At 40.4% G+C, this 12,016-nt stretch overlaps 1 protein-coding gene across 5 annotated transcripts in view; it reads right to left on the reverse strand.

The window, feature by feature from the left end:
• The window catches only part of LOC136746926 (tripartite motif-containing protein 3), a 48,355-nt gene that overhangs the window by 19,006 nt on the left and 17,333 nt on the right, over positions 1 to 12,016 (reverse strand). For 2 of the 5 annotated variants that reach the window (XM_066699805.1, XM_066699801.1), the window contains exons 1-2: positions 10,360 to 10,480; positions 233 to 414 (exon numbers count right to left, since the gene is read on the reverse strand). In XM_066699805.1, the coding sequence (XP_066555902.1) occupies positions 233 to 378 (146 nt within the window). In that variant the 5' untranslated portion in view covers positions 379 to 414; positions 10,360 to 10,480. Of the gene's footprint in view, positions 1 to 232; positions 415 to 9,567; positions 9,749 to 10,359; positions 10,481 to 12,016 lie in introns of those variants that run through there. The other 3 variants (XM_066699804.1, XM_066699803.1, XM_066699802.1) reach the window with 2 other exon arrangements.

The raw sequence follows: 12,016 nt of genomic DNA on the forward strand, positions 1-12,016 counted from the left end.
AAGGAGGGGGTGAGCTAAAATCTGACATACTTTGATACCGAGCTGAGGTTTTGACATTTTGAAGCGAATAGACTGAGGAGTTGGAGAAATAGGAGAGAAATTAAATTACTGGAACTGTCGGGGAGAAAAGGTCAAATTACGGGAGTCTTCCGCGAGAGATACGGGAGTTTTGACAGCTAGGTTTAATAAGCTTTCCCGTTTTTGCGTCCCCCTCATACATGACATGACTAACCTTTCACAGAAGGTGTGCAGGCAGGGCAGGACTTTGGGGTTGTGGTAGTGGTCCAGACAAATGCTGCACACCAGGAACTGTTTGTCTATCTGCCGGACCACTGGGCTGCTGCTGCTGGACTCTCGCTTTGCCATGGTGAGCAACATTCAAGGAAGGAGCCACAGACACGGGCACCAATTAACCTGCAGGGGAAACCACAGAACATTTAGCTCCCAGAACTAGCCTTGGTGTCACTGAGAAGCTCAGGTCCACCCCACCTGATGGGAGAAGGACATGTGTGGTATAGAAGCATGTAATTCCTCTCTCACAACCTGTGAACACAAACTTTATTCCCAAAACCTCCATCCAGCAGTGATGGAATGATATCAGAGGTCAAGAGCTATGAAGGAGATGTTTTCTTGGATTTTTGAGTAAGGACACAATGATGGGGATTTTGTCCAACACTGTACAAACAGCATTACTCTAGAAGGAGAGTAAGAGAAGAGAGATTGAAGGCATTTCACGGCCTTACTCAAAGTCCTGACCCCAATCTCCTGGAACACATGAACTGGAACATGCAGAAACACCCATCTCTTTCTGTGGAGGGTTTGTGCTCAATCTTCATGGTGTGGCGATGCTTTAAAGTGCAACTTTGATGACAGACTCAAAGCCGGGGTTGTAAATGCCCGCATGCTTGGCTGTTTCTGCTAATACCTGATCACAGCCTGAGATTAACCTTGGGTGTTGATTAATGAAAGAGAAGACGTCCTACTTTTATCGGTTCTGAACCCAGCAACTGCAAACAAATATGCAAATTGAAGTGATCCCTCCACCACATAAAGTACATTACTGTGATACCTGTGGGAGAAGTAAGACATCATGGTTGTTTTCATTACAGGCTTTAGTGTACAAGGCCTCATTAAATCCTCTCCTAAAAATCAAGGATGTCCTTTTAATGTAATAGTCTGCGTGACTAAAGGAAACCATTGTTCGTTATTTATCTTTAATCCTATCAAGAACAGTTAAGATGTTCATTAACTTAGTTTATGATACAGGGTGCCAGCACTTGTCTGCAGTTCTAGAAAACTGGTTTCATGGAAATAAAAGAAGCAGTAGTAAAAAAAAAGGATACACTCTTGACTCATTTCTGTCAACCGGCTTATTTACACTTTAGGCTGAATGTGTGTTGAACAATGTCTGAAAAATATAGTTGACCTACGCATTTTTTTTGTCCCAATAACTCAACGTCTTTATAATAGGATTGATCAGTTTCTTTATTTTATTTTTTTATTCATTTAAATTTATTTTGTAATTAATTTTGAATAAAAGCTGAATTAGTCAGTCAAGTTCAGTCGAGTCGCCTGTCTGGCTCAAGTCACTTCGAGTCATTAGTTCCGACTGTTCAAGTCATCTTGATTTAAACTGATTATTTTATTACAGGAAAAACACAATATATACAAATATCTGTGCTCAATTGTGTTGGATGTACAGTAATGAATAATACCAAAATTCAACTATTTAAAATTAAATATTTTCTCTTTTTCTCAAGTGACACTACCCTATAATTGTCTATTATTTATTCCTTGGCAGACACCCTTATCCAGGGCAACTTACAGGATACAAGAGCAATAACTCCCTCCTGGCCGGCCTGCCTGCATCCACTACCCGCCACTCCAGCTCATCCAGAACTCTGTGGCTCGTCTGGTGTCTCTCTGCCCCGATTCACACACTCTACTCCACTGCTCCGCTCCCTCCACTGGCTCCCGATAGCAGCACGCATTCAGTTCAAGACATTGACCCTCACCTACCGCTGTCTCGACCACACTGCACCAAGTTACCTTCAGACGCTAGTCTCTCCATACATCCCCTCCAGACCACTGCGCTCCTCCAGTGCCAGAAGACTAACTCTGCCTCCTCTCCACTCTCCTTCCTCCAGAGCTGCTCCTTCTCATCCCTGGCCCCTAAATGTTGGAACGACCTGCCCACCGAAGTCAAATCAGCAGAGTCCTTGACCTCATTCCGGCGCTTACTCAAGACGCATCTCTTCAGATAGTACTTGTAATATTAGTTATTTTATCCCCACTAGATAGCACTTCACAGAGTTTAATTATGCTTCTTGCTTTCTTGATTGTTTTCCTCCTTGCTCCCTTTCCCATAACCCCTGACTGTGACCCTACATCTTGACAGCACTTAGCTTTCAGCGTCCAGGATGTAGGACCTCACTTACTGTACTTGTGTAAATTGTAAATTGGAATTTGTAAAATGTATTATATTTTGAATTGCTATGTTTTAGTTAAATTGAATTTGTAATGATTGATGCCTTTTACTTAACTGTATTTTTGCACTTATGTTGTAAGTCACCCTGGATAGGGGCGTCTGCCAAGAAATAAAAATATTATTATTATTATTATTAATAATAATAATAATAATTTTAAAAAGTGCAATAATACAGGTTACAATTATAAATTAAACATAATACAGTTACAGGTTCAAAATTACAGAAATGTTTCGCCTCTTCACATCTTAAGTCACTTCTGGTACCGCCAAATCGGCAGTTCTGCGCAGAATCTGACCATTTAGACAACTAATCAGTATCAGTATCTGTGTTGATTTCCTTAGCAACGGGCTTGCCAATCACTGCAGAAGCCTAATCAGTTTGTGCGATAAGATGACTGCGGGTACAGAAGGGGCATTTTTGTTTTTGTTTTACTTTTTTTATTATCAAGACAATGACTCAAGTCAGATGGAGACTTTTGTGTTTTGACTCAAGTCGAGTTTAGTCTTTTCTTGCAGGGATTCAAGTCGAGTCATCAAAAACTGCGATTGCATTACAACTCTGCTACACATTAGCTTAAAAAAGGAGATTGCTTTTCATGGAAAGCAAAAACCAAAAAAAAACAGTGCTCTCTCAATTCCATTAAGAACATTTTTGGTTAACCTATTTACAGAACAATTTCAGCTAACAACTGAGGTAGATATTTAAGCCTTGATGTTTCCTGAAATTCCTGCCTGGCCTTACTTAATCCAGTTCAGTTAGGCCATGTAAAAGAACAGGCTGCCTCATTTTTCAAGGCCCAGATTGTACAAATGGACATGGCAATAATGTGCTCTTAGCATCAGCAAGTTTTAATTTGAACTGGGCACCTTACTTAGAGTTTCTAAATACTAAAGCTACACTAGATGCATTGCAGAATACAGCAAAACAAGTCCTTAGGTCACCATGTAATGAAGAATGCTTTGCCTTACATCATAATATACTTTCATTGTATTCTTCTCAACTGAATAATATAAATGTCACAGAAATACATGGTTGACTGTTTTGACGTTGATACGCTGCTGTTCTCTGCAAAGTGATTTTGCAAAATACCTGTCACACTGCACACTCAAAAAACTGGTTTTGTAACAAATATTACCGATATCTTATGAGTAGAATGGCATTTGATGGTTAAAGTAAAAATGACATGCTAAGGACATCAACACATGCAAACTAAAATAATAATAGTTATAAGAACACAAATATGAAAATGTATAATTAAATTTGTCTCATATGCACTGCGCTGAGTGCAATTTCGGAGTGGATTGCACAAAGAGCAGTGCGTGATAATGGGAGAAGGGCAGTTGTACGGCTTGGTTAGCTGCAGTTTGTGAAGCTAAAAATGCTTTGAACAGTAAAATCCTTAATGCCGTCATAATCCTCCATTAATACACATTTACTTTGACATTATTACAGTCATTCTCCGAAAGGACAGTTTTGCTTGGAACCACTTTAGAGCCAAATGAAATAAGTGTTGGACTTTACTTAACTGGCAAAGTGTATGATAACAGTGTTGTGCAGCAGTTGTCCCAAAGCAGATTTATCATCATTTATCGTATTTTGATGTAAGCTCCTGTCAGCACATCTTTCATTTTTCATTTTTTTATATAAATATGGAAATTTTAGATCATAGATGGTTTGGCCATGTTTTGACATGTTAAAAAAAAATCCAAACGAAATGGGAGCATCGCCTTTTGATTAAAAACAGACATATTGAGCATCCATTTTTCGATCAAGCTCAGGTTTTTTTTTTTCATGTCACGTGTAAGTGGCAAGCGGCCTTTTTTAATCTCCCTTACGATCTCATTTGAATGTCACTTTCAGGCTGTAAACCACAGATCACTGCAGAAACGATGACAACTCCCCTTGTTGACATTTAGCAGACCTTTTCATACACTGAGAATAGGCCTGGTGGAGATCTGACTTGATCTGGACATTTTAACAGTCCTTACTGAACAAGTAGACTAGTTCAAACTTCAAAACTAAAATCTCCCAGTCCTCAGTAATTTGGAGTCTAAGAATAACTATTCCATTTAAGTAAAAGCAACTCTCTGCCAAAGTAGGAAGTGTGTTTTTCTTCATCCGTAGCAAGGGTCCTGGCTAGGTCAGCCAAAGTTTCTGTTCAGTTTGTCATCCTAAAGTATTAGTTGCTTTTTATTCAAATCTTCCCCACTTAAAATTAAACTGGATGTGTTTTATGTGATCAAGCACTGTTTACTAGTGGGACTCCACAGATAAAATGCAGCACACAACTCCTCAGCTCCATTTTTGGAAATGTGAATTCAAACAATTACACACACATCAGCACGAGCAGAAAAAACAGATGGTTGAGCCATGTTAGTTAGTTTAAATATGCCACATTTTATAGATAACTGGTTTTCAAAAACACAAACATACATAAATATAAATTATTCTTTATCTTTGGAGAGCTGTTAGAATTCAGAGAAGTGTTGATCACATAGGTACAAAACCCAGAGCAACACAAACCACCCTTTAAAGCAAACTGCAAGTACACCAGGTGCACAGTCACTACTCAGTCTTATCTCTCTGCGTGAATCATCAGGCTGTCTGCGTCGCTGCCGTCAGAAAGGCCTGCCTGCCTCCCATCCGCCCATGTCCCGGAGGTTCCTCTTTCTAAACCTATTTGCTCAGCAGGGCGCCGGGAGCTAACCGCAAAGTGCAGACGTAAAAGTTTGATAACCCCTGAAGTCTGGCCTAGTTGTCGTGAACCACAAAGGTTCTCAAAAAGCAGCAACCAATGGATTCGGCACAGAACCGAACATTACACGTTGTTTCAAAAGCCATTTCAGCTTTTGATAAGGTGGCCTGTGAATCAGAAAACGGCAGTTCTCTTACATTTAGAGGTCAGACATGTATGACTAAATCTTTCATCGGCTCTTGTTAATTTAACTGTGCATCCAAGTTTTCCTGCCCTCATCTTTTATATACGGTGTCTGGATGGCTAAGGGACAAGGATGGAAATGGCACGTCCAGTGAGAGATTTGCTGTTATTCTAATAGTGACTATGATTCACGACTGCAAATGAATCACCAAATAATCTTGGACACATCTTCATGCATATGAGGGTTCCTCCATCCAATGAGAATAACAAACAGCTTTTCAATTGCTGTTCCTGACATGCTGTAAGAGCATCATTTCAGATCATGTAGAACGCTACAAGTGCTTTAGCTGAAAGTCATTGGAGGGCCATGTCATAACCCCCCCACCGCCTGTAAAATAAATCACAAATTATCAATTCATTTTATTTTACATTTGAGAATTCTCATGTTGTTCTTGACCAACTTTTTTTTTTTTTTGGACCCTAGGAAAACATTTTAGTATTACAAATAGGTGAATACAGTAGTGGGGGGGAAATACACCCTTTGCAAATAATGGGATCATAACAAAATCGTATTTCGATAGTCTGACAGTGGTTGAATATGAATAAACTTTTAGATTTTCTGAGAGTATTTACACAACTGTATTTTAATATACAGAAAGTCTTGTCTTGTTTTTCTTTTCAGTAAATATATCTGTATTGAATCAGTCATTTTCCACCATCCTATTTATTTGTACTCATTTCCAAAATGGTGTGCAGGCAATTCCAAACAAGTATTTTTTTTTTTAACACTGCATTAAACAACTTTGAATGTGCTACATGTGTCAAAGTGTGATGAGGCTGTACTAATTTATCATTCATAACTTTAATTGACTATAATTACACTAAAGGTGATTTGAAAAACCAATGACTAAGCAGATGCCAGCCAGCACTGAATGACTGTCAGAAATCACTCCTGGGTGCTTTGTGTGTTAGTGGAGATACAGACTGTACAGCATTGATTGAATGAATGCTTGAATGAGTGTTAGGGTTATGCCGTTCCACTACCGCATAAGAAGAACATCTTGCTGCCAAACATAAACCACTGGGTATTGTTCTATTGGAAACGCAGGACAAGAAGACTTCAAACCAGCTCCACAATCTCAATCACAAGACCACAACAGCTACAGAACAGGTGTAGGTAACCATGGCTCTCCATTTCCATTACGCGGAGAGCTTTGGTTTCCAATTAATCCATGATTACTCGTCAGCATTAGGGTCAATGAAGCCAAAGGGTCAATAAGGTAATTCAAGAGTCAATTAAGTAATTAAAGTGCTAGTTGGATTGAAGTGCTATGATGGTTTGTAGTAAAAGAACCAAAGTTGCCCATCTCAGTGGAACCTGTTGATGCATTTGGCCGAGGAAACGGCCAATCAAATCTGGGGTATGATATTCTGGAGTATAATACAAGGTCTTGTATTCATGCATCTACTACACAGCTCATACAGGACAAAGTTTGAATGAGGATCATCCTTTTTAAAAAACAATTGCTGGTGACTTTCAGATGCTCATGCAAATTTAGTTTGTGTCAAGCCAAAGTAGGTTCCATCAGCCAAAGGAACATCTCAACCTGGACAATGTCAGACACTTTCAAATCACAGGCCAGTACTTTGGCTTCCCGTACCAGGAAATATCACAAAAGATGCTGTGACATGAAAAGGGGATCAACAGAAGCTGTCCCAACCTGGCCAAAGAGAGGCTGATGTTGACCAAATCTAAGGCTTTAATAAGCACTGAGCTGTGAAGCTGCACATACCACAGAAGACAGACCTAACTAATGCACAGGAGAAAAATCAAGACATGTCAGGGTGAGACTAGGTACAAACAACAAACACCACTTAACTGCCTTAAATATACATTTGTAGATGGTGTAACTGCAACCATCCGTAAGACTAATCATACCTGATGGGAGGAGGAGGGCATGTGTTGTATAGAAGCATGTAATTCCCACACACACTTTATTCCCAAAACATCCATCCAGCAGTGATGGAATGATATCAGAGGTCAAGAGCTATGAAGGAGATGCGTTTCCTTAGTATGTTTTTTTTTTTTTAAGAAGGACACAACGATGGGGATTTTGTCCAACACCATACGGACAGCATTACATTAGTAAAATAAGAGAGCTCAAGGGTATTTCATGGCCTTAAAGTCCTGAGCCCAGTCTCCTGGAACACATGAACTGGAACATGCAGAAACACCCAACTCCTTCTGTGGAGGGTTTGTGCTCAATCTTTGTGGTGTGGTGATGCTTTAAAGTGCAGCTTTGATGACAAATTAAAAGCTGGGGTTAATGCATTCCAACTGTAATCACGACTGAATTTGCAATGGTAGCAGTGCAAATGCCATAGGAAAAAGGGCTCATTCTGTTGATGGTGCTCACTTGTGTGACCATCTCGTAAACTTTATGTTTTGACAGGACATTCCTAAAGCCTTTTCACTTTCATACTTGGCCTATACTGTGGCATTACTGTGACCTGTCCAATCTGACATAACCACTTCTGGATGTGTCCACACCTACATGTGCAGTGATGTCTAGATGCATTCTGTCATGGAACAAGCAAATGTAGAACAGACCATATTCTTCTAACAGTAGCAGAAAACACAGTAGCTTTAGAATTATTGAAATAGTATTAGAGAAATATGCATACAGGAGGACCTGCAGCAGTACCTCACTAAATGTAGGCCTAATTGGTATATTTTCCTCCTTCCTGCTTGAATAGTTTGACTTTCATCTGCTTTTGGTGGGGAAAAAGATCTAATCTACAAATCTAATCAATCTTATTGATTATATGCATTTATAAATCCGTTACATAATTTAAACCCTTGTATGCCAAGCTAAAGAAACCTCTAGATCCAACAGACTAAATGTGATAAATCTCATACACAACATGAAGGTCTGACAAGATCAACCCCCCCAAAAAACCAGTTTGACTGCATTTTATGTACAGTAGAACAGCAAGCAAGCACATGAAAGTATTTTACCTGCATAGGACAAAGCTTTCTATATAAAAATGTCATAAGTGAGAGCATTGAAACAGAGCAATTTCCCACAGTGATATTGCCCTTAAATAACTTCAGAATGGAAACTGGTGATATCAATCTACAGGCATGCTTCAAATGGTGCAAATTACACCATGTTGTTAAACCGTAAATAGAGCTGGAAAGAAATGGAGCCTAAGGCAGTTGGAATAAGATTGAACAGAGGTATTTCGATATGGAGTTAATGGATAACAAAATAGTCTGAGCTCATTGCATGGTCTTTGTTGTTAGAAACCAGAACCAAAAAATAAAATTAAAGGTGTGATAAAACAGGGGAAATGGGAGCCTAAATCTGGTTGTCAGCAGCCCTGTGAACATCAAATACCAGTCCATCTAAAAATAACTATCTTCATATTGTCTGAAATTGCACAATGGTTTTTCTGTGGGCAATACCCACTGACACTCATCTGACACCTCTGAAATACAATAGGAATTCAGTAGTGAGAGATTAGGAATTGACTGGAGTTGATAAAGAAGGAATATCACAGTAGATATGAAAGAACTAGAACATAATGTTTCTAAAGGATTCTGTAGTTAAATTAAATTTAAATACATTATTTTTTCAATCTCATTTACGAATCTAGTGAAACATTCATTGCAGTAGCAAGCAACAGGATACATTGTTTAATAATTCAGGGCCTGGCTACAGGGGTTAAATAGACCATGGTGGTCTATTAAAATGCACAAGAAGAGAAAACAGATTGCATATTGCCTAGAATAACATCACAGGACAGTTACATCCAGCATGTTGACTGGATTTGATAAAAAAAAAAAAACAGGCTTTAAAAATCAGTGCTAGTTACAGGTCTATAATAATACTGACCACAAGAGATAATAGACGGACTATTGGAACGAAGAATTGTATATATAATTTGCATGTCAAAGGATATCATGAAAAATGTGTTTTTCCAGGTGATGCTGGAGGAAAATGTTTGTTACTTTTGACTTCAAGCAGTTTAGGCTTAGCTCAAACACAAATGCTTGCTAACATACACACACACTGTCTAGCAAACATGCTGAACCTGTCACAACTGTGAGGAGATCCCCGATTAAGCAGGCCGCAGCCTCCCAAATCTAATAGACGCATACATGAATAAAATAAATGGTGGAAAAGCTAAACTCACCTATGACAGTAAGGATCTCAACTTCCCTTGCTTCACCCTGCCCGCCATCCCAAGTGTTTACTACACATCAGCCTATAATGCGTGTCGTTTTTTTTTTTTAGTATTCCTCAAATCACTCCTTTTATTTGACGCACATTGAATCCACCTCATAAGCTGTATTCCAGGGCCCCCTCCCCACCCTGCGAGCCCCCGGCGTCAGTCAGAGCTCTTTGACGGGGCGTTACACCGCGCCTGGAAGCCCCCCTGCCTGGGGAAGACTGCAGTGGGCGTCCCTCTCCCAAAACAGCCTGCCCAGAAACCAGCTGCCTCGTCCGTGCCCTGACATTACAGTTACAGCCACAGCCAACCCCTACGAGCCATTAACGGGTCTGCAAGACGAGAAAGCCTTAAAATGGCACTCCCAAAATCCTCTCACTCCTTCCCCCTTTGGGTTGAATCAGCACAGGAAAAAAAAAACAAAAAAAAATCAAAACCCATTGGAATAACATCTATATTACAGATGACTACAAAACAAACAATCAGACATGGAAATTAGCCCCTCTCACTCTCAGCTCGCCCCAGAACCAGACCCTCAAGCAGAGAGGAGCAGTAACAATGGCATTCCTTCCCAGCTTCAGTCACAGCCTAATGCTTTCACTGAACACACACACACACACACACACACACACACACACACACACACACATGCTCCCTGTTCCTGCATGGCCGCGAGATTTTTTTTCCCCTTCTTTAAGCCACGCCGAGACACACACACACAGACAGCAGCTCGTCGGAGGAAAAAAACACACTTACAGCAGGCACAGTTTAGGATCAGGCAGTCCCCATTGTTGTTTCCTGTCAGGAGATTACAGGGCCCAGGCAGTGACTAAGGAACACTGCAGCTCCCTTTCACTACCCACACCCCCCGACCGTCAGCTACCACCCCCCCCCCCCCCCCAAGCCCCAGCCCCCCTCGCTCCTTCACACACACTGAATGAGAACAGCTGAGCAGTGACGTCAGCCTGCGCCAGGCCGGGCCCCGGCACACAAGCCCGGCCCCTAGCTGTCCGTCTCTGTTTGTGCTGCTGCTCCAGAAGCCCAGGTCCCTCCCACGGCTCCTCCCCGTCTCCTTGCTACAATAGGCCGAGAAGCAGAGCCTGCTTCAAGAAATGGAGTGCCCTCGCTCTCCTTGCCTCATTGGAGAATAATGCAGGCTGACAAACCGTGAGTGGGCCACAGGGAGGGAGGGAGAGAGAGAGAGAGGTTTACATAGTGGATTGAAATCTCAACTCATATACCCAAATGACTGTAGGCATGTTTTCCTTTTGTTTCATGTTTTCAGATATATATATATATATATATATATATATATATATATATATATATATATATATATATATATATATACACACACACATACATACATACTTTGACTTTCTGCCTCTATCACTTAAAATGACTAACTCTCAATCCCATCTGAACACCACAAGAAACACAAATTCGTGCCATTCAGATCTGGAGGCAACTAAAAATCAAGGAGCTAAACCAAAATTATTAAAGTCAAAACGCAGCAATGTAATATTAAAAATGCCACCCTAAGAACACCTATGCTGACGATTGTGATTTGGATAACGGAGGACATGTCTGCAAAGGTTAGCCGACTTCGTCCCATTATATGGTGTGGGCAGAACAACGCTGCCTTCAAACTGGCTCCTCGGGAACACCTCTGAAAACTTCATCACAACAGCCCCCAAATCAGGATGATGATGAAAGACAGACCCTCAATGCCAAAAGAGATGATGTAGGTCAAGGTGGGGGGGGGACTGAACGATCTTCCAAGTCTAGGCAAGTGATGTAATTGTTACAGACTCCTATGCACCGTGAGCCCTAATACAATTAGAGTTGATGCAATTAGATGATTGAACCCAGTGCAGAAGTTCAGACTAGCACAGGGAATCGTTTTACACCTACAGCATGAGTTGACCATATGGCCTAAATTAATTCAGAAACATTCAAAGGCAGGTTAACCTGGGCTGAAATCCATTCAGATTTAATAATGCAATGAGCGTTATAGCTGTGAATCCACACCATACTAATGAACAGCTATCATAACGACAAAACGCAATGGCTGATACACCTGTATCATTCAGCATCACAGCCCATGTTTGTCTTGAAACTCAATTAAATATACTTAGGAGTATTGAAACAATCTTAAAAGCAATCCCTTAATTTGCCTCTGTTGGTAATGAGTTGAATTACCTTCTACGCTGGGAAAGTTTACCAACCATCCGGATGATAGTCCTGCTGAAAAAAAATGTCCGACCGCAGAACTATTCACAAAGCAACAGTCACAGTCTAGATAAACAATACACTTTGAACAAAGAGCAAGTAAATGAATAAAAAAATAAACAACCCAGTACATCCATACATATCATCTATCAATCCATTAAAAAAAACACACACATCTCTG

The sequence above is a fragment of the Amia ocellicauda genome, chromosome 3 (genome assembly GCF_036373705.1).
Source record: "Amia ocellicauda isolate fAmiCal2 chromosome 3, fAmiCal2.hap1, whole genome shotgun sequence".
In the NCBI taxonomy this organism is placed as follows: domain Eukaryota; kingdom Metazoa; phylum Chordata; class Actinopteri; order Amiiformes; family Amiidae; genus Amia; species Amia ocellicauda.